The 22,765-nt window shown below is 39.1% G+C and overlaps 3 protein-coding genes across 5 annotated transcripts in view; all 3 read left to right on the top strand.

Annotated features, from left to right (window-relative positions):
• The window catches only part of LOC121954134 (metabotropic glutamate receptor 7-like), a 60,594-nt gene extending 58,512 nt beyond the window's left edge, over nt 1-2,082 (top strand). For both annotated transcript variants that reach the window (XM_088087310.1, XM_088087311.1), the window contains exons 7-8: nt 1,303-1,415; nt 1,948-2,082. The gene's annotated coding sequence lies outside the window, so the exon portion shown is untranslated. The remainder of the gene's footprint in view (nt 1-1,302; nt 1,416-1,947) is intronic.
• A 7,953-nt stretch (nt 2,083-10,035) lies between these two features.
• Nucleotides 10,036-16,340, top strand: eapp (e2f-associated phosphoprotein). Of its 2 annotated transcripts, none has more exons than XM_042501470.2 (6): nt 10,036-10,266; nt 11,735-11,913; nt 12,073-12,171; nt 13,454-13,565; nt 13,647-13,775; nt 14,814-16,340. In XM_042501470.2, exons 1-6 carry the CDS (start codon nt 10,187-10,189, stop codon nt 15,106-15,108), a joined length of 894 nt encoding a protein of 297 aa, XP_042357404.2. In that variant the 5' UTR covers nt 10,036-10,186; the 3' UTR covers nt 15,109-16,340. The 2 variants fall into 2 exon arrangements, with proteins under 2 accessions (XP_042357404.2, XP_042357403.2); XM_042501469.2 differs by having other exon boundaries at nt 10,038-10,266; nt 12,070-12,171.
• Nucleotides 16,341-17,261: 921 nt separating this feature from the next.
• Nucleotides 17,262-22,527, top strand: sptssa (serine palmitoyltransferase, small subunit A). Its single transcript, XM_088087312.1, has 2 exons — nt 17,262-17,457; nt 19,418-22,527. Exons 1-2 carry the CDS (start codon nt 17,355-17,357, stop codon nt 19,519-19,521), a joined length of 207 nt encoding a protein of 68 aa, XP_087943438.1. The 5' UTR covers nt 17,262-17,354; the 3' UTR covers nt 19,522-22,527.
• Nucleotides 22,528-22,765: the final 238 nt, after the last annotated feature.

A 22,765-nucleotide genomic window follows, 5' to 3' on the forward strand; every position in this document is an offset into this window, starting at 1 on the left:
AAATGTAACAGTTTTATTTGTGGGGAATGATTCGTGTTACATTTCGACCGAACCTTTTCCCAGACAGGAACGTTACACAAAACAAAATACAAGACATATTTTTCTTTTGGCAACATCAGCAGCACGGTCTCTGTATCATGTTTAAGGTTGTTATAAAAGCAACCGTTATTTTAATTATTATTACTATTGTTATTATTATTTTTATTTTGATGGTAGTATTACAGTTAACCCCTCCCTTACCCCCTTATCTATGTATTCTATCTTTTTAGTTATACATTAACTAAAATATAGGCACATGCTTACACACACACACACACACACACACACACACACACACAAACACACACACACACACTGAACAGCATCCCTTATCCTTGTGAAATTTTGGTTAACTGACCTGTTTCCACTGTTTTTATTTCATGTTGTTGTTGTTGTTGTCATGTTGTTGGTGTTGTTGTTGTTGTTGTTGGTGTTGTTGTTGTTGTTGTTGTTGTTGTTGTTGTTGTTGTTGTTGTTGTCATGTTGTTGGTGTTGTTGGTGTTGGTGTTGTTGTTGTTGTTGGTAGTGTTGTTGTTGTCATGTTGTTGTTGTTGTTGTTGTTGTTGTTGTTGTCATGTTGTTGTTGGTGTTGTTGTTGTTGTTGTCATGTTGTTGGTGTTGTTGTTGTTGGTGTTGTTGTTGTTGTCATGTTGTTGGTGTTGTTGGTGTTGTTGTTGTTGTCATGTTGTTGGTGTTGTTGTTGTTTGTGTTGTTGGTGTTGTTTGTGTTGTTGTTGTTGGTGTTGTTGTTGTCATGTTGTTGTTGTCATGTTGTTGGTGTTGTTGTTGTTTGTGTTGTTGGTGTTGTTTGTGTTGTTGTTGTTGTTGTTGTTGTCATGTTGTTGTCATGTTGTTGGTGTTGTTGTTGTTGTCATGTTGTTGGTGTTGTTGTTGTTGTCATGTTGTTGGTGTTGTTGTTGTTGTTTGTGTTGTTGGTGTTGTTGTCGTCATGTTGTTGGTGTTGTTGGTGTTGTTGTTGTTTGTGTTGTTGGTGTTGTTTGTGTTGTTGTTGTTGTTGTTGTTGTCATGTTGTTGGTGTTGTTGTTGTTGTCATGTTGTTGGTGTTGTTGTTGTTGTTGTTGTTTGTGTTGTTGTTGTTGTTGTTGTTGTTGTTGTTGTTGTTGTCATGTTGGTGTTTATTGGTTTTGTCAGTTTTCTGTCTTTTGTCGTGCAAAATAAAAAATAAAAAATAAATAAAGCAAACATTATTTTTCAGATTTGTTTTTGCAGGAAAATGTTTTTTATCTGTTGTATTTTGCTTCAGGTCAAAGTGATGATAGAGGGATAAAGAAAAGAAAAGGATACAAGAAAGATGGAGGGACAAAACAACGGAATAAAGACGAAGACGGAGAAGACAAAAGCGTGAAACCAAACCAGGTGAGAGCAGAAATAAGAGACAAAAGGGACCAGAAAAGGGAGCGGGATAACAAAAAGAGAAAGAAGGATGGAGATGCAGAAGAAAAAAAAAGAAGGATAGTAAAGAAGAAAGAAAAGAAGAAAAGAAAGAAATGAAGTGCAGATCAATGGAGGGAAGAGAGGCCTAAGGTCATAAAGAAAAGATGGAAAGAATGATGGAGGGATGAAAGAGATGGAAGTGACTGAGCTGCAAACTGTTGGGAAATATCACACACACACACACACACACACACACACACACACACACACACACACACAGTCTCTGATATATTCCCCAGTGTCAGAGGAACATTGAAAGTGTGAGGAAATAACAAGGGACCGACTCATTTAATTTGACTCCATGTACTGTGTGTGTGTGCGTGCGTGTGTGTGTGTGTGTGTGTGCGTATGTGCGTGCGTGTGTGTGCGTGCGTGTGTGTGCGTGTGTGTGTGTGTGTGTGTGTGTGTGCGTATGTGCGTGCGTGTGTGTGTGTGTGTGTGTGTGCGTGTGCAGGTGGGTTCCAGCGGATCACAGCTCGCCGACATGGGCTGATAATCGTGTCCCGACACTTCCTCCTTGGACGGGGAGACAGGGAGACGGAGGTGGCGGGAGATAATGAAGCTCGGCCGTCTCCTGTGTTTGCAGCGGGGGCCAACAGGTGGAGCCCACACTCTGACAGCAGCGGGGTTACCTGCAGGTCCACAGCAGGGACGGAGGAGGACAACACAAAGGTACGTGTCCCGACATTGTTTGGTTTACTTCAGGGGTGCTCAGCTTGATTTGCTTTGGGGGCCACTTTTGCAAAATGACAAAAGGTCAGGGGCCAGTCACAGGGCCCCATATATGTTTCTAGGATTTTAGGATATTTAAAAATTTTTAGGACATTTTGTTAGATTTTAGGATGTTTCTGTAATTTTCAGACTTTTTTGTGGAATGTTTCTAGGAATTTTGGACATTTCTAGGTTTTAGGGACATTTTTTAGATATTTTTAGGATGTTTCCAGGACATTCATAAAATTTCTACTTTTTTTTTTTTGCTTTAGGGCATTTCTAGAATTTTAGGACATTTTTTCTAAAAGATTTTATGATGTTTCTGTAATTTTCAAACATTTTTTTTGGTTGTAGGATGTTTCTAGAATTTTGGGACATTTCAAAGTTTTTGGGCATTTCTAGGTTTTAAGGGCTTTTTTTTTTTTAGATTTTAGGATGTTTCCAGGACTTCAGGACATTTCTTGAATTTTAGGACATTTTTAGATTTTAAATTGTTTCCAGGATTTTTAGGGCATTTCTCAGGAACATTTCTAGGATTTCAGGACAATTGTAGGATTTTAGGACAATTCTGGAGTTTTCTCGAGTTTTCTGAAATTTCCAGGATTTTAAGACATTTCTAGGTTTTAGGACATTTTTTGGAGGCGTTCAGGGATTTTGGGACATTTTGCCAGTGGAGGGCCAGATGTCATGTCAAAACACTGCTGGTGACGACGTGGGAAAGATGGATGGATCCAACCAACCTGCGACTTTCATGCAGAAGTCCAGCGTTTGCTGAATGTGATGTTTTTTCTCCACCTCACCGTGCGTCTCCAGTGTGTGCGTGTGTTGACGTCCTGGCGTTGGTTGCCGTGTGCTGATGATTATCAGTGTTGTATTTTCAGGACATTGCCCTGCCGCCAAGGAGGGAAAAGATAATAACAATTTATTGCAGGTCAAAGCTTCTTTAGGTGGTTCTGAGTTGTGTCTTTTCTGATTTAAAAAAAAATTACAATTGTACTTTTTATGATTTTTATAATGAACTTGATAAAGCCGAGCCATAACAGTCGTATAAGACATTAGAAGTGAACATTTTGCAGAAAAATTCATAAAACACGTTTCTGACCAGGCTTGTTTGCTGTTGCAGTAAATTTGGTTAATTCGTCCAAAGTTTCACAATAATGTGTCACATTTAAAAACACTGATTAGGATTTTTTATTATATTTTCTGAATAATTGGAGTTTTTTGCAGTTAAAATATATTATAAGTAATCTTTGCTATATCTTTAATGGATCGTTGCGGGTGCCTTTATTTCGAGGAGCGAACCCTCCGCGGTGTCTCTGAACCTCTCGCTGTCAGAGTGTGCTGCGTCTCAGCGGGGCTCCGGAAAACGTCTCTGTGACAGACAGACTGACAGATCCATCTATGTGAGAATGTAGAATAATCTAACCTGTATGGACGGAGTCATCACACGCGCTCCATAGGAAACAGGGACGATGTGTCAGCAGGAATGTAGATAAGGAGGTTATGTGCGAGGACCAATTTATTTTTCTTGGCAGGGTGGGAAGACCTCAGAGACGTGTTTCACATGTCCGCATGACAGCAGAAGTCTCAATAATGGAATCCTCTCAAACTGTGTTTATATCCAGAGACACTCGGGTCCAGTAAGGCGACATGTGGGCCGATCTGGAGGCTGCCGGGATAATGAACCATCAGCCGCGCTGCATTTGCGCGCCGTGTTTACTTCTGCGAGCGCAGAGCCGAGCTTGTTTTCCACGTTTCAGCGTGCAGAGGAGCACGCCGCAGACAGGAAGTAGGTGTTGGTGCATCAAACAAACATGGCAGCTGTCGAGTTTTCAGGCTTCCTCCATGAATCTTTAGCAGAAAGTCACAAACAGAGCGTCTGCTGTGATACAACAGTGACTCCTCCGCTGTGTGCACGAGGCAAAACAGCAAAGCATGATGGGAGACAATCCTGCAGAGTGAGACGTGGTGTTTAAGTTTTATTTCCGCTTCGCTAACTTTAATAAAATGCCAATTTTCTGAGGGTTCAGAGGGTTTTAAGGACATTTTGCTGATAAAGTGAGTATTTTCACTGTGTACTATCGGTACTTTTACTGCAGTAAAGGATTTAAAAACTTCCTCCAATGCAGAAGAAAACCAAATATAGATATGATTTTATGTCCAAAACAAACTGCACCCGTGATGACACGTTTAAAGTCTCCTGTGGGGACGTTTCACTTTCGGTTGTGCTGTTTTTGAGAAAATGCTGATTCGCTCGGAGTCATCTTTAATTATCACCACGTGCTCACAGCAGCAGCCGGTGCTCCGAGTTTTTTGCCCTCGGTTTGGCCTCTCAGGGTCTCTACGGGCCGTCCTGCCCTCTGATTGGTGGAGCTCATTAGGGACGAGATGATGTGCAGAAATTAGCGTGACCTTTTTCTCGCATGTTCTCAGGGAGTTTTCATCTATATTTTAATTTGGAGGTGACAGTGTGTACCAAAAGTAAACCTACACTGTTGGATATGTGCTTCAAATCCGACGCAGTTTTGCAGCAGACTCTACTAGACCTGATTAGAATTTTTATTTTATTTTATTTTATTTTGCACAGTAAAAAAATAACAGCAACAACAAAATAGTTGCAGATTGTGCAGGTGAGATACAGAAAACCCCCAAAGACGTACGAGACAATCTCAAAACAAAAACAAACACTGAATCCTACAATATCACAAATAAGAACAAGCAGACCTGGGATCAGTAAAGTACCATTAAAACGCCTACGTGAACTAGCAAAAAACAAAACAAAAGAAAAATAATTTTTTTTTTAAAAATGTTAAATCTATCATAGACGTGAACGGCTCTGACCGAGCAGCGATGTGTGACGCGTTAAACATGCATCATATGCTAAAAATAAACTTCATGCATGAACGGATTATGAGACAATGGACACAAAAATACAGACTTTAGAACTGTTTAGGGTTTTTTTTTGTTCATTGTGCGTCTCTTTGTATTCGTTATGCTGTTCTCTGTGGATTTGTGTCTCCAAGTGGTTGTTTTGAGTGTCTTTGAGGTTTTTTTTCTCTTTTCGTAATGTTTGTGAGTCTCTTTGTGTGTCTCTTTGCAGTGGTTTTACATCTTTTGTGGTCATTTTGTGTCTCTTTGTGGTCCCTTTTTTGTGTCTTTGTGAGTCTCTTTGTGCCTCTGCAGCAGTTTTTCATCTCCTCGTGGTCATTTTGAGTCTCTCTGTGGTCATTTTGTGCCTGTTTGTTGTTGTGTTTACCCCTTTTGTAGTCTTTATGAGTCATTTTTTGTCTCTTAGTGGTCATTTTTAGTCTCCTCTAGGTTGTTTTTTCCACTTTATGTAGTCTTTGTGATTATCTTTGCAGCAGTTTTGCATCTCTTTGTAGCCTTTTTGCATCTCTTTTGATCATTTTGGGTCTTTTTGAAGTTTGTTTTCCACCTTTTTGTAATCTTTGAGTCTCTTTGTGTCTCTTTGCAACAGTTTTGCATCTCTGTGTGATCATTCTGAGTCTCTTCGAGCTCAGTATGTGCCTCTTTGAGGGACATATTGCAGTTGAAGGCCCCCCTGACATGTTGGCCCCGGGGCCCGTGCCCGGTGAGCCCGTTCTATAATCCATCCATGACTTTGTGCACATGTTTGCTGTTGCATTAATATTTCTGCAGAGGAAAACAGTCGCTTGTCGCTCTAAAGAGACTCTCTGAGCCTCCCTCACCGTCTGCAGGCCTCCGTCTGATCTGACCACGGTATGTTTTTGTGTCTGAGCTCTGAATCCTCCTCCTCGTCTCTCCTCACACACACACAAAGTCTAACAGTGACACATCCAACCCCGTCGCCTTCCAGCAGCAGCGCCACATAATTATCCCTCCGCACCAAAAGTCTGTTTTTTCTTTTCTTGCACGAAATTGCTGCGTATCGCTGAAAATCCATTCAGAGCTTCAAACAAAGAGGAGAAAAAGCAACTGTGGCTGCAGCCTGGATTCCTGCACACACACACGCACACACACACACTGTCCATTGTCAAAGCCTCCATTATCAAAGCCAACAGAGTGTGTTTTCTTTCTCCTGTGTGTGTTTTGTGGTGGCGGCACCCAGTGGGAGAGCCCGCCTGCTGGCAGGGGGACAGATGGGTGTAATTTTGTTATTTTTACCTCCTCCAGGAATCGGCTGCCAGCTCAGGGGAAATTAGCATCACACCTGTGTGTAATTGGCTAAATTAGCTTGTCGAGCTGCAGAGCTGAGACAGAGGTGGTCGGTAAGGTGTGTGTGTGTGTGTGTGTGTGTGTGTGTGTGTGTGTGTGTGTGTGTGTGTGTGTGTGTGTGTGTGTGTGTGTGTGTGGGAGGCAGGTAAAATCAGAGAGGAGTTGTTTAGTGTGAGTCGGAGAAGAAGAGGCTGTCAGGGGAGCGAGATGTCACACCTGGAATGGAAAATGTCACCTAGCAGCTCCACACACACACACACACACACACACACACACACACACACAGTCACACAACAAAAAGACACGTTAAAGGACAAACTTCAGGAAAAAGACACAAAACAAACAGCACACACAGACAGACAAACAAAAACAGAGGAAGACATAAACACACAAACAGAGCACAGAGGCAGAGGAAGCTCAGTACATACATTTACACACACACACACACACACACACGGCCTCAGTGATGGAGATGTTGTTTGACGTTCTGGGTGAAGGAGGCAGAAAAGAGAAAGTCTCTCTGTGTGTCGACTCTGCAGCAGCTTGTTGTTCAACACTGAAACAGGAAATGTTTCAGTTAACTGTGTGTGTGTGTGTGTGTGTGTGTGCGTGCGTGCGTGCGTGCGTGAGTGTGTGTGAGTGTGTGTGTGTGTGTGTGTGTGTGTGTGTGTGTGTGTGTGAGTGTGTGTGTGTGTGTGTGAGAGTGTGTGAGTGTGAGATCAGATTGTGAGAACAAATAATATATGTGTATGAACTCTCTCTCACACACACCGTTATATTTTATTATTTATTAATTTATTATTATTATATATATTTATAAACAGTTAGATAAAATTTTGATTTCATTTATCATTTGACTGAAAGTTAAATCTGATCATTGATTTATAATTTTAGGCACAAATGTCAGAATTATTTTCTGATATATTAACTTGTGTACTTGTGTGTGTGTGTGTAAATATTCTTGGCATTTTGTAAAGAACACATTTTGGTGATTTTTTTACTTAAATTTTATTTTATTAATTGTTAATTTTAGAAATTTTTATTAACATTTTTTGACATTTTTTCAGTATTTTTTAAAAACTTTTTTAATTAAATTTTTATAATTTTATTTATTTTTTCTTTTTTTTCACAGAGTCACTGTGAATTGATGCATTTAAGAAGACGGAGGCGACTCTGTTCTGCTACGTGTGACTGACGGGCATCAAAAATGCTTAAAAAGGAAAGATGCTTTCAGTGCGGATCAGTCAGAAGGATGACGGCAGAAATAATTCGGCCTGATAACGTTTTTGCCCAGGTTTGATTAGACTGGACACCGAAACTCACAGTTCAAGAAAATATCAATAAATAATAGAATATATGAATGTATAACATAAATTAACACGTGGATCAAAGGGAAGGGAATCTATCATAATTTATCTAAAGTATTATCTATTATTTATTCATTTATTTATTTATTTTAATTTCGGTCCCGAAATGTCACACGTGTGGAGATAAATGTTCATGGGAGCATTATTTTAGTGTGCGGACTTTATTTGTATTTTTATTTTCGTTCCATCCAGCAGTTAGTCTTTACTGCTTCTGGATGTACGCGCTGCCAGAGCTTTTTTTTTTTTTTTTCTAAAGGAAATCGACACCAGCGCGCGGTTTGATCTGTTTATTGATCCGATCAGTTTCAGGCTCATCACACTCACATGTAGAGAAACTCAGTCAGAGGTCAAAAACCAGTTCAAGCTGTTTGTTTGACCTGCTGACATCTGCAGCCTCTCTGCCCTCGAGCAAGGCAGCAGCCGACTGAGCATTCATCACAAACATGTTTTTATTTTAAATCTCTCACAGTTTCTGAAAAGCTGGACGGAGCATTTTGGGCTCGTTTCCCTGTAAAGCAAGTGTTAATGTTGCAGATGTCAAAATATGCACGTGCTAGAAATTGATCCCAAAGTGATGCCCCCTTCTCTCACTGATTTATTTGAATATTTTTTCATATTTTACTACAAAAATATTAAACTGAATGATATAAAAACAGAATTTCTTTTTTTTTTTTTTTTTTACTTTTAATACTTTATTCACCAATACTTAACAAAAAACAATACAAAACATAGCAAGAGAGAACAGTAAGACAACTGTGCAATAATCAGCAAGTAAAACTCAAACATTAAACATGATTTCTGTTGCAGAAATATGGTGTTTTCTTTCCTTTTTCTGTTTAATATCCTATTAATCATCTCGAGACCTCTCAGATTTATCATACGACCCTTAGAAGGGTTCTGACCCTCAGGTTGGGAAACACTGAATTACATGATTAGAGGTGTTGAGCGTTGGGAGCTGAGGCAGGTTTCATTAAAATACATAAAAAGGAAATAAGACAAGATATAAAATAAATATAAACCAAATTTAACAAGAGAATGATGATTTTAATAACATCAAAATCAAATAAAATTTAATAAAACTGATTAAACAGTTGCAAAAAAATTACAGTGCAGCACAAGAGATGCTTGAATATCCCTAAATTAAATTTTCTAAAATGCAAACTAACTTTTAAACATCGACATAAAAGAACAAAGAGGAAGAAGAAGCAGACAGAAAACACTTCAAACGTTCACTTGCTCGTGATAATTTCATAATTTTGTCCAATCAGGTCTGTGATGAGTTTTAACATAATTTTATGATAAACTCCTGAAGATCTCCTAATAGATCAAACTCTGTGGTGCTGATTAAAATTCACAGTTTGACATTTTATGTAAAATAATTTATCTTTTATTCCATCTTTGACTTCATGGTCGTGGCCTTCAGATAATCCGTATCTCAGAGAGCAGGAGCTGTGTCGGGGTCTCTAATCTGTTGGCTCCACCGAGTGTTGCTTTGTTGTCACAGCAGCAGTTTGCAGCTTCGCATGTCGGCTGCAGAAAGTAAAAACAGCAGGAGTGAGTCCGCCTTTAGCTGCTATTGATTCAACAACCCTCATTAATCAATCAGCAATCTGGGAGTTTAATCAATCAGCCAGCGACAAGGTGTTTCATTTGCCATTTCTCAAGAGAGCAAGATGAGTTCAATAAAAATGTATTTTATCTGAAATTTGTATATAGTGCTGGAAAAGAAAAATATTCACGATGGTTTTGCATGAGAATCTGATATTGGGAGAAATTTATAAAAAATATATACAATCTGGAATCTGGAAAATACAAATCTGGGGATAAAGAGCTTTATTTTAGTAAATAAGACCGACTTATTTTATTCTATATTATTTAATTTTTAACATCTATTGAAATAATAAAAGGCATAAAATGAAATATGTATATGACCTGCAGACTTTCTATATTTCTAATGAATCTTGAAAAAATGTAAAACCCTTGAAGACATGTTTAAAGAAATATTTGGTTGCAATGGATGATGATTTTTAATTTATTAAATTCACAAAGTTGACTTTGTTTTATTTGATTTTTTTTCCTTTTACATTCTCTTTCATGTATACTTTTTTATTTTATTTTACAGAGTATTTTTATTTATAGAATAAATGAAAAAGAATATATGTATATATTTTTTTTTTAAATATGTGGTTATCAGTGGAAGATTTTTATTTTATTGTATTTTATTTATTTATTTATTTTTTTATTTTTTAGGCCTGTCCACCCTCCTCGCAGTAGATGGCGGAAGTGGTTCCCTTCGATGTTCGCCCACTTCCGTTTCACCAAACTAAAGAAGAAGACGAAGCGGAAGCAGCCCGGTAGCTTCTTGCTAACTCGTTAGCACCTCATGTTTCTGAGCTGGAACTTTGTCTGAAAGTCAAAATGAACAAACTGAATAAATCTCAGGAGTTTGACTCGTATGAGATCGAGGAGCCGAGCGATGAGGAGAGAGCAGAGAGCAGGTAGGAAAATAACAAAAGTTAAAAAACGCTGTAGCGTTAGCACCTTAAGGCTAACGAGCCGCTGCTAGCTGAATGCTAACATGTAAACAAACCGGTTCAGACTGAAAACAGAAGATCAAATGTTTCTCCGCGCAAGTCTTTTTTTTTTATTAAAGTAATAAGTACACATATAATATAAAATGTGAAAATGACGGCCGTTAGTTTTAATTCTACCGTTGATGAAGAGATAGAAACATGATGTTTATGCAGACATTTAATCAGTGTTAGTATTATTTTCTGTCAGACATTGAACATGACAAATATACTGCAGAACAGCATCACAGACTGGAGGACCTATTCTGCTGAAACTCACAGAGGTCCAGTTACTAAAATCTCCTCACAGCAAAGGTCCGAGTCTCAAACCTCAAATCAATATCACCATTAACTGAACATTTTACTTTGATTACGATTAATGAACGATTATTTTGCCTTTTGCTTTTTTGGGCGAGTTTGGAGTCTTTTGCCCTCATAGTTCACTGACTCAGTGTCATGTGACCATGGTGTGTTGGAGTGTAATAAACATATGATTTATTATTATTTATTAAACTTTCCAGCATTAATAAAAAATGAAAAGCTCCATCTTAAACAAACTTCAGGTAAATTGAAGCACATTGTGCTGATAATAGGCCAACCTCTCCTGACTGCAGGACTCTGACTTCAGCTTCTGTCAAACTTCTGTGCTATTAATCATTTTACTCAGGAATTAAAAACTTTTGAGTCGGCCTACTTCTCCTATAGCTGCCAACAGCCTGCCAACATTCACAGTTAGAGAAAGGCTGAAAATAAGCTCATGTGCTTGTGGCCCCGGGCCCCCAAAACATTACATCTGCCCCTGGTAATAATAATGAGAGCTCAGCGCGAGCGGCCGGATGAGACACGGAGCGATGCGTCCTGCTGTTTCTAAATAATTCATCCAAAGTCTGATTAAAGCTGAAGCTAACACAAATCACAGAAGCTGCAGTAAAAAATGGAACAAATCTCCAACTTTCTTTATCTACCTTTCTTTATCTCTTTTTCACAAATAATATTAACTTTAGCATTAACAACAGAAACAATCAATAATAGTCTTCCCAACATGAATATTACTCAGAAAGTTAATAATAGATTAAATTTGCTGCAATAAAAATGGCTGAGCTGAGATGAATACTTTATTATATTGATGATAATTATGTCCTCTGGGGACATAATTTGTGGTTGAAAAATGATCATAAATAGCAAGATATCACAATATGTGATGGCAATACTCAGCACATTTAAAACTGCGGTGAATAATGAACTGACTAATCAAAGGAACAGCAAAGAGTCAGTTTGTTGAAAAACGGCTAAAACAAATTGACCATCTCTCTTCATGAGGAGGGGTGCTGAGAATTGAGGCTAGATTTGTATTTTCTTTAACTGGACCTTAAACTTCTGTCTCGCTGTGTCTCAGTTCAGAGGACGAGCTGGACGTGCTGCTGAACGGGACGCCGCAGCAGAAGAAGAAGTTGATCAGAGAGTATCTGACGGGGGAGAGCGAGTCGTCCAGCGGCGATGAGTTCGAGAAGGAGATGGAGGCGGAGCTCAGCTCCACCATCAAGACCATGGAGGGAACCTGGGGACCAGCAGCAGGTAACAGCGACCTGTGGGGTCCGTGAAAAAGAAGAACGTTTGTATGTTAATCTATTAAAGTGAAGCAGAGAGTTCTGTCTTAACCCACTGAGCCTGCTCTGTGAGGCAAAACCTTGTTGTGGAAGCATTCCTGATATTAGTGCGTTTATTCTCCAGCAGGAACCTCAGGAGGCGGAGGCGGCGGTCTAGAACGTCCTAACTGTCTGACGTATGATGAGGTTTATTTTGACTCGGACTCAGATGGGGAGGACACACCAAGTAAGCGTGAATATTTCCCAACATCAGTTTTCCTCCTTTCTGCAACATGTAAACATGTCACGACCATGAACCGTGACCTCTGACCTCATTAACATGAATTTAAAACCGGGCCGCTTTTCTTAACCCTCAGGGACTGTTAGACACATTTTACATGCTCTAATTCTGCGATAATTGTGTGTGTGTTGATGCATGTGTCCTAAATGTAGTCCAGATTGTGTATCTGAGTGTAATCAGTGAATTTGTGCAATATCTTACTGTTGTTGTTGGGGTGTGGGCGTGTATGTGTATGTGTGTGTGTGTGTGTGTGTGTGTGTGTGTGTGTGTGTGTGTGTGTACTTGGGCGTGTGCGTAGGGAGTGGGGTGGGGTATGAATGTGATTTTCGTGCGGGGAGTGGGGAAGGATGGGATTGATTTTAATCTGTAAAGCACTTTGTGTTACTTTTTTGTATGAAAAGCACTTTATTAATAAAGTTTGATTTGATTTGATTTGATTTGCAGCTCAGCTCCAACAATAAGTCTAAAATACACTGTGGAAACTAAATAGTTACATTCAGACTGTTCAGGTCCAAAAATGCTCCATTGAAACCCATTCAAACTGACATTTTTGATCCCACAGCCATCAGAGCAGAAAAACAGGACTTGTATTATTTCTGGGTGTCATTCTGGGCTTTTGACTCTGAATTTGTCATTTTGACTATTTTCCGCCTGATGAGGTCATTTTGACCATATTTGGCATCTGGAGGAAATACATGCTATTTCCACTAGGTGACCTGTCACAGTCAATGTAGCTGCTGATCACTGACATATCCCAGACTGTCAGCAGCTACACTCACACACTGACATATCCCAGACTGTCAGCAGCTACACTCACACACTGACATATCCCAGACTGTCAGCAGCTACACTCACACACTGACATATCCCAGACTGTCAGCAGCTACACTCACACACTGACATATCCCAGACTGTCAGCAGCTAAAAACAAATCCACTCAGCATGTAGTTTATTGAAAAAAATATAGTTTTTTCAATCTAAAATCATAATGGCATCCTCACAACAACCTGACATTTAAAGGGTTGAAATTCTGAAAATTAATGAATATTTGAAATTTATGATTTGAACTGATGTTGTTTAAAAATAAAGTCAATTAAGGTAGAAAATAATATTAATTTATAATATTTTTTAAAGCTTGATTCTGAAAAGCACATTTTGTGTGCAGAGCAAACACACTGCTATTGTGTGTGATATTAAAGCGGGCCCTAAAGGGTTAATTCTTCTGCAGGCAACTCCGCCAGCCGGAGGCGGAAACAGCGGGTCATACCGACCAATGACGAGCTGCTGTACGACCCCGACGAGGACGACAGGGACCAGGCCTGGGTGGACGCCAGGAGACAGTAAGACGCCCTGATTTTATTAACCATTTGTTTCTCCAGGCCAGATTTTTGTCACTCAGCCTGATGTCTCGCTCTGTGCAGTTATAACAGCAGGAAGCGACCAGCTGCAGGGTCTCGGTCGCAGCCTCGTGGGTCTCGGGGTTTACCGAACAGCGACGCCGTCCTCAACTGTCCCGCCTGCATGACCACGCTGTGCCTGGACTGTCAGAGGTGAGACTCCACAGCAAGCAGAGGCGGAGTTTGTTTGTTAGCACTGAAGCATCTTTGAAACCTGGAGCGACATCACTTTTCTTGTACTGCTTTCAGACGCCTTTGACGAGTATTTAACCTTTGACCCCTGAGCACATTGGTGCGATGTCTTTCAGAAACATGGGAAAAAAGGCAGTAAGCAATTTGGTGAGAAATATTCCACAAACTGCAAGAAATTAGTGGATTTAAAAAATAATTTTTAAAAAGGTAGGGAAAAGCTATATTTATAATTATCATAATTACATATTTAAAATTATGTTATGTAATTATTGTATGTTATAAAGCACTTTTTGTAGGTTATTATTATTATTATCATCATCATTATTATTTGGCAAGGCAGCTTTATTTGTATAGCTCATTTTGTACAACAGGGCAATTTAAACAAATCAAATTCAATTCAAATAAAAATCACCATTAAAAAAGCAAAAGTGCAGACAAGAGGTTAAAAATAAAAATAATATTTGAGGAAAGTTTCTTATACTTTTTACTAATTTGGACATTTTTGTCTCATTTCTACTTTTATTGCTCATTGCTGTCTTTCCATTTTTCGAAAGAAATCAAGAAGATTTGCTCAAATTTCAAAGGGTTAATTGTTTCATCTCTTAATTATTGGGAGTTTGGAGATGACTCTTCTCACCAGAACTAATCAAAACAGTCCAATACTCGATCATCAACTTGGATTAATAATTTGAAGTTAATAACCGGTCAAACATTTTCTTATTTCAGCCTCTCCGCTCCTGTTTGATATCATTGTAATCTGAATATTTTGGGGTTTCGGAATAATTATTTAAACAAGACAACTGAAGTCACTTAAATTATAGATTAAACACTAAATTTACAAAAAAGAATCAGCAGATGATAAAAACTGTCCGTTGCTGCCCTGAAATGATTTTCGTTGATGTTAATTCTGCAGTCGTGTAAAAACTCGTTGGCTGATTTCATCCTCGTCGTTTCATCGTAAATCAGAGTGACAGAAGTTTGTTTGTTGTTTCCTCTCAGGCATGAAAAGTACCGAACGCAGTACCGAGCGATGTTCGTCATGAACTGCGCCGTGAAGAGAGACGAGGTGCTGCGCTACAAAACCCAGACGGAGGCGAAACAGAGGAGGAGGAAGAGGAGGCGGGGACAGAGGACGGGCACGGAAGTGGACGAGACGCCGGACCCGGCGCCGGCGGGGATGGACGCCGACGAGATTTACCATCCGGTTCAGTGCACCGAGTGCTCCACCGAGGTGGCCGTGTTCGATAAAGACGAGGTGTACCACTTCTTCAACATCCTGGCCAGCCACTGCTGAGACGAGCCGAGACAGACACGCAGACGATTTCTTATTATTTCATCCAGTTTGTCTGAGATGTTTCATGTTTCAGCTCGCAGCAGCTTTTCAGAAAAAGAAGAAGAAGAAGAAGCAGCAGCGCGATGATGATGTCTGACTGAGAGGGAAGAATCACTCTGCAGTCGCTCCGAGTGGATCCAGAATCAGCTCAAAAACACTCCAAAACGAAAATGTAGGTGGTCAAAAAAAATCAGGACAGACGTGAAAAATGTCAGGAGGACGTTGTCCATCTGACATTTTTAATCCCTTTGAATCTTGGACAGTCCTTTCAAATTCCCGAGAAGAAGGCAATGAGTGACTTCAGAAGAAATAACCAAAATTAGCAAGAAATTAGTAAAAAGTACAAGAAAATAACAAGCAAAAAAAGGGGGAAAGTAAAAAAAAAAAGTGCCAAAAAAATTATCAAAGTAATTTCAAATGGATAATTATGTTGATCAGAAATATAATTTTCTATACAAAATATTTTTCTAAATTTAATAATTTCTTGCAATATGCGAGACATTTCTTGTCAAGTTGCTCATTGCCTCTTTTTTTTTTGCTGGAGGTTTAAGGTTTAAATACTCACGTTAGGTGTCTGAACGCAGCACAAGAAAACTCATGCAGATCCAGGTTACAAAGGGTTAAAAGCTCCCAAACTCTGGAGTGAGACCAAAAATCTGCCTGTTGCAGCTGTGACGGTCAGTACAGTAAATTTTAAAGCTGATACTCATAATTGAAAATCACAAAAGCTGGAGAGCTGTATTTTGTTATCGGTTGATCCCTTTTTTTTTTGACCTGCATACATTTCGAATAAAACTTCCTGGTTACACTTTACCCAAAACCCCCTATTTTGCATTCGTACGTTGTATGTAAATATTGATTAGATGGCTTATAAGCAGCTATAAACTGGTATTCATGCTCTTCCAAAAGTTGCGGCTGCTGTATGAGCAAACACTGACTGACTACAGTAAAACACAGCTGTGATATTAATATTAAACATGTTTTATGAGGGACATTATCACTTTTTACCATACTGTACATTAATAAACTGTTAAAAGTGTCTTCATATCTGCTTATAAATACATTGTTAGGTGTTATTTGTAAATTGCTGATGAATGCTAAATGGGGGATTAACGTAGTTGTGACCAAGAAACGTCGTGAGAGCAACATTTTACACGTGTAAATAAACTTGTAAGAGCTTTCTGTTGAACAAACTATGTATTCTTGTTATTTATATGCTGACATATACAGTACTGTACTTATGCCAATACCAACATAGCATGAAAACAGTAACATCAAGCATTTTTTTGGTATAGCTCTCATGACAATCGTAGGGATCATAGGTTTTCCTCCTTATAGTGTCGGGATGCACGATATTGGATTTCTTTAGCCACTATTGTAGTGATCATCAATAGGGCTTAACTGATATTGGTTTTTCAGAGCCAATAACAATTATTAGTTCTTAATGAGACCAATAACCAGTATTTGGAACTGATGTGCATTCACACTAAAAATGAAAAATGTGTATGAAACCTGTAAAAAACAAAAAAAAAAAAGGAATTATAGCCAAATAATAACATTCTGACCAGTTCAAGGGTTCCATAAAAAAGACAAATAATATTTTTGTAAGACAAAAATGGACTTGATAGTAAAATTAAAAAAAATAATAATACAGGTCTTAAAATGTGAAAAAAAAGAAAGAAAAGACGGAACGCAGTCCCCAATTTTATAAATCTAGTTTAATAAAAATAAAACATATTTCACTCTGAATAATAAAGTGTTCTCACACTCAGTTGGTACATTATACAAAATGGTACAAAGGCAGCATAAAAGCAGCAGTGTATGTAAAACAAATTATAACAAAATAATTACATTCTGACCAGTTCAAGGGTTCAATTATAAAAAAGACAATAATTTATAGTAAGCTCTGGAAGTGTGAAAACAGAAACTAAATGACAGGTGGATCTTAGTCACTAATTTTATAAAACTATTTTAATAAAAAATAAAGTGTTCCCACACTCAGTCGGTACATTATTTTGAAATCAGGATGTTGGAACTCCCTGATTGCGTCAGAGCCGAACGGCCGAACCGCGAGCTGTGATTGGCTTAAAAATGAGCACCTCATTATTTTACGTCTTACGTCACCAGCCAATATTCTACTACGATTCACGCACGACAGAAAAAAACAGAAGAAAGGAAAATAAGTTGGCGTAGTTGAAGTTGGAGCCATGGCCCTGGGTGACTGTTGGAAGCAGTTGTCGTGGTTTTACTACCAGTACCTCCTGGTGACGGCGCTGTACATGCTGGAGCCGTGGGAGCGGACCGTCTTCAGTATCCTTTACCGACTCTAACTACTTCACGGCGAGCTAACGAGCTAACGTTAGCCCCGGGGACGTCAGCGCGGCTAACCCAGCTTCTCGCTCAGATACGTAACACTAACTAATGTAAAAAAATGTTTAAATTGTGTTGTGATCAACATTTAGGAAGTTATATAAAATTCGGCATATAAAAATGCAATTTACCCGACGTTCATTGTTTTCGTTGAAACGGAAATCAATCAAAAGTGATCGCCCGTCGCTACCATGCTTGAAGACAGGGTGTATTTTTTGACAAATCTGCATGAATATTTCATTTTTTAAATATGCCGAATTTAGAGACAACCCCTAGAAATTATGAAAACATGTTATATTTTCTTTCACACGGTGCGTATATTTACCTACAAGTGAATAATCTTTAAATACATAGAATTTTAAAGGGAGTCTTGCGTGATTAACTAATCTTCATTCTGTATGCTAATTTGTTTTGCAGAAGAAAAAAAGCACATTTTTAAAAAGCAAATCCTTCATATTTGAATGCCGAATTAAAGACTGCCCATTGATATGTTAAAAGGTGTCTCAAAAATTGCTATATTACTCTCGCATGTTTGCTTGTGAGTCAAAATGCGTTTAAGTAGTAAAATTGTCAACGGAATTCGGTATTCGGGCATTTGCCCGGATACGTTAACACTCACTTTTGTAATGAAGAAACATATTTAAATTGTGTTGTGAATATCAGTTAAAGCTTTTTAAAAATGTCAAGCGCTTTATGACAAATTCGGCTTTAGGACTTTATAATTTCGGGGTCCCTCACAGTTTTCATTGAAACAGAAATGAATCAAAAGTGAGCGTCAGTATCTGACATATTGATTACAAATCAGAATCTTAACAAAACTGATTGATGTTTTTATTTTTTAATAATGCCGAATTAAGCAACCACCCCTGTAATTGTTTTTAAAAACGTGTTTAATTTTGTTCCATGCGATATGTGCATTTCCCTTTAGATGAAGAATCTTTAAATACATATCATTTTAAACGGCGGTATTGACTCTTAAAAGAGTTGAAAAACTAATATGAAGAACATCAGTTCCTCTATATTTGTGTGCCGAATTAAAGACTCTTCATCAGTGGGTCAGAGACGGCTTTTAACTGTGTGCTACTTTCCTCGTGAGGAAAGACGCGTTAAAGAGGTAGATTTTTTAATGGAGTTTGGCATGTGGGGACTTAAAGAAGTCGAGGCTAAGCTAACTGCAGCCGTTTAATCATGTGACATATTACAGTGAATACAGTAGCCTGTAGCATCTGCTTAACCCTTTGAAACCCGGAGTTACATCGCTTTTCTTGTGCTGCTTTCAGACGCTTTTCACACTTATTTAACCCTTTAAAATGAAGCACATACACACACAAAAACATGGAAAAAGGGCAACAAGCAACTTGGTGAGACATGTTCCACATATTGTGAAAAACTGGCAGATTTAGAAAATTATTTTTAAGAAGTGAGAGGGAAATGTCCAGGGGAAAAGGGGGAAAGAAAGTCAAGAGAAAAAATGATAATTAGATTTGAATTATAAGCACTTTTTCTGGGACATTTCCCTGTTTTTTGTTGTTGTTCTGTATTTGTTTATTGTTTTCCTTTTTGGAAACTAGTTTTAATGTTGTTGGGTTTTTTTGGGGGGGGGTTGTTCTTTTTTATTATATATTACTATTTTTTGGTTAATTTAAGTTTCTCAGAGGAACCTAAAAGCATGAAAATGAACCAAATGTCTTGAAAAAGACAAATATAACCCAAAAATATAACAGTTTGTGTGTAAATAAGTAAGTGGACAGAGTTTGATGAGGACACGTGAAACAGATTCAGAGCTCAGTTTGAAAAAAATGAATGATTGTGTCTTCAGCCACCTGCGGGTATTTTTTCGGCGTCCTGCTGCAGACACTCAGACCTCCGTCCTCAGTTCCTCCTTAACGTCTCCGCTCAGACTCCCTGCTGATCTCGGTGGCCGGTATGGCCGTCTACACCGGCTACGTCTTCATGCCGCAGCACATCATGGCCATCCTGCACTACTTTGAGGTCGTCCAATGACACCACCGCCCTGACCCCGTCCATCCACCCGTGGGTCCTGTCTGTCTCCGGCTTGCTGTCCGTCCATCTGCGTGCCGTCTCCCGGGGCCGAGGTGGGGACGGTTTCCCGCCGCGTCGAGGCCGAACTCCTCTCCTCCTCCTGCTGCTCCTCCTTCTCTCCCAAAGCTCGTCAGAGGTCACAGCTTCGACCGTCGAGGTCACGCTGGACGGTCTGATTCTCCGGGACGGTTTCTTCTTCACTGAAATATTTGTGGACAGTTTTGGGCTCGGAGGCAAAGCCCTGAGGGGGTGTGCTTGGTTTCCTTTCATGTTTTTTTATTTTCATCTTTTTTTAAAATCAAGTGCACTTTACTGTTTTTAGAAAAAGTGTAATTATACGGATGTCTGGTTGTGTGGAGTGATTGGGCTTTTTTACTTTGATTCCATTAAGATGCGAAACCATCTTTGTCTACAGTTTTATGCGCAAAACACGAGCAGATAGACAAAAAACGTGCTTTTACTTCATTTTATGAGCCAAATATGATTATCAGAGCAGGTTCGGATCTCTGCACGAGTTCTGACTGTCAGAGCGGACAGCTCCGTCATTTTTTCAGCTCCAGAGAGACAAAAAAAGGAGCAGAAACTGCAAATAAATTGGCTGTGATGTAGAACGGGTGGGAAATATTGGTGTGGGAACAAATCACGAGTGCGATCTGTTGTATATTTCTATAATTCAGTTATTATTTTAGTCTGAAAAACACTCCGGTCACGCAGCAGCTGCAGCGACCTGTTTCAGCTGCTGGAGGTTTTGTGTTTTTAATAAAGTCTCTGCGGGTTCCTGCTCATTTTAAAGGGATAGTTCAGAGTTTTTGAGGTGGTTTTATGAGAGGCGTATATCTATAGACGGTGTATTACATGCCGATGTCGGTCTCTGCACGTTTGGGGAAGCAGACTGGAGTCCAACATGGAAGCTAAGAGCGCGTTTAGACGAGAACGGGCCGACTAAAAACGGAAAAGTCTTTCCTTTGCATTTTAAAAAAATATCCGTGTTCATATAGTAAGATTATGAAAGCGATCCTCTTGTATACGGATACACAAAAACAACCAAAAACATTGTAGCACGCACCCCAGGCCGGTAACTGACGGTTTAACGTTGTAAAGACACACCAGAGAAGAACAACCACGCGCCTGCACACATTTCGACGATGACGTCACCTTTGCCAGTTCACACGGCGACAGAAAGGGCGGCGTTTTCAAAAAAATGACACACTGGAACCAGGTTTTAAAAAATTGTGTTTTCCAGTCCCCCAAAACGCTGTTGTCGTGTGAACAAAAGGCCAAACTGCAACAAAAATGTAACAAAGCGCTGACGTACAAATAATTATATAAATTCCTCTCGTTAAACTCGTCATGATGGGAATCCAACGAACAAAGTTTGTGTTTTCAGGCCCCCAAAACGCCAAACCGCAGCAAAAGTTTAAAGTTTCATGCAAGAAGCGCTTCTGCGTGAACGAGCTCTGACAAGAGCGAAGAAGAGAACTGAAGCCGATAACATCTTCCTCCATCAGAACACGCTGTCTGACACAAGTGCAGTAAAAATACTTCAACTGATAGTGAAGTTTTTGGTGGCTAAAATACATTAATCTGCTGACCGTGTCCACCGCAGGACACTTTCAGCTTCTGTGTCAAACCTCAACCTGCTGCTCTAAACTGAGAGAGCGCCGACCGAAACCCCACTTCAAAAAATCCAAACTATCCCTTTAACCCTTCAAAAACTGAGCTAACTGGCTTGACTTCTTTCATGGGCAAAAGACAGTGAGCAACAAAAGAAGAAATGACACAAAAAGTTTGCAAGAAATTAAAGTACGTGAGAAATTGCCTGAAAATTAAGAAACAGAGGAAGAAAAAGTAAAAAGGTTTTCTTAAAAAAAGAAAACGTTTTGGAAAAAACTGATTTAAAACTGAAATGTTTTTGTAACATGATTTCCATCATGCAGTTATAATCATTTTAAACACAGTTGTTCCCAAAGTTGTTTCTTGAAATTCATTTTTTTTTTTTTTTTACTTTTTCCTTTTGTTTTTTTCCTCTCTAATTTTTAGGTAATTTTCTTATAATTGACTTTTTTTGTTGTTGTTGTTTTTTGTGCTAATTTTTGGATAATGTCGTCTTAAGTTGCTAATTGCCTGTTTACCTCTTTTAGTTTATTTGTTTATTTATTTTTATCTTAAGAAATCAAACCAGTGTGCTCAAAGGTTAAATACATCGTAGACGTTAAAGACGTCTGAATGCAGCACAAGAAAAGTGATGTCACTCCAGGCTACAAAGGGTTAAAGCTGAACCGTTGGTAGATCTCAGATTTTGTTGGACTTGAAACTGCAGACGGGATGCACTCTGAGCTGGAGCCGCAGAGGCGACGGTTTTAGGAGCGTTGGTGATGAAACAATGATTTCGACCTGCGAGTGATGTTTTGAATTCACAGGCTGAAAAACGAACGTTTCCCGAACGCGTTCGTATTTAAACTGCTTTGATTTTTGTCCTGCAGGGTTGAAGTTGCTCCAGATTTGCTGTCGCTGCTGCTCGTACTCAAGAATCTCTGAAAAACGTGACAGTTCTCAGGTCACGGAGAGTAACGGCTTTAAAAGCAGACGTCGGCATCATGAAAAGTGTCTGTAAACAGGCTGAAACTGACGCAACTGTCCTTTTAAATTCACACTTTTATTTTTGAGCTGCACGCCGGCCGACACTAACGGTTTCCTCTTTGTACAGAAATGATAAATGTTCCATTTTTATGTAATCATATTTTATGATGTGTATTCCTACTGGTGTCCCTTTAGAAAATGGTGATTATTTTTCCCTGGAAAAAAGTCTGTCTCTCAGATTTGTGTATATAATCTTGTATACATATTTGTAAAGTTTTGTAGTCAGATATGTTGGAGTATAGATTAAAATATTTGTGGTTTTTTGTGTACTACTGATGCTCAACACTGATCTATGAAATCATTAAAGGGATATTTCACCAAGCAAAAGCAGTTTGTCCGCTCTCATTGCCTTTGTCTCTGCCAGCGTCTCTGGATGTCTGCTCCGTTCTCACCCACCCCCGGTGTCTCCCCCGGTGTCTCCGCCGGTGTCTCCGCCGGTGTCTCCAAATGTTCGATTTAGCTTTTTGTCTGAAATGTCATTTTTTTTTAATGAAAATGCACAAATTAAATTCATCTGTACTCGACACATCTCAGCCTTTCAGACCCTCAGATAATGAAAAACAAA

Source organism: Plectropomus leopardus, chromosome 14 (genome assembly GCF_026936395.1).
Source record: "Plectropomus leopardus strain MGB_pleo_1.0 chromosome 14, ASM2693639v1, whole genome shotgun sequence".
In the NCBI taxonomy this organism is placed as follows: domain Eukaryota; kingdom Metazoa; phylum Chordata; class Actinopteri; order Perciformes; family Serranidae; genus Plectropomus; species Plectropomus leopardus.

Bases quoted from the DNA above. Each gene is read 5' to 3' on its own strand.
- sptssa (XM_088087312.1), top strand. From the start codon at position 17,355: ATGGCCCTGGGTGACTGTTGGAAGCAGTTGTCGTGGTTTTACTACCAG. The intron at 17,458-19,417 runs GTATCCTTTACC...GTCTCCGCTCAG, and splicing joins GTGGGAGCGGACCGTCTTCA to ACTCCCTGCTGATCTCGGTG.
- eapp (XM_042501469.2), top strand. From the start codon at position 10,187: ATGAACAAACTGAATAAATCTCAGGAGTTTGACTCGTATGAGATCGAG. The intron at 10,267-11,734 runs GTAGGAAAATAA...GCTGTGTCTCAG, and splicing joins GAGGAGAGAGCAGAGAGCAG to TTCAGAGGACGAGCTGGACG. The intron at 11,914-12,069 runs GTAACAGCGACC...TTTATTCTCCAG, and splicing joins AACCTGGGGACCAGCAGCAG to CAGGAACCTCAGGAGGCGGA.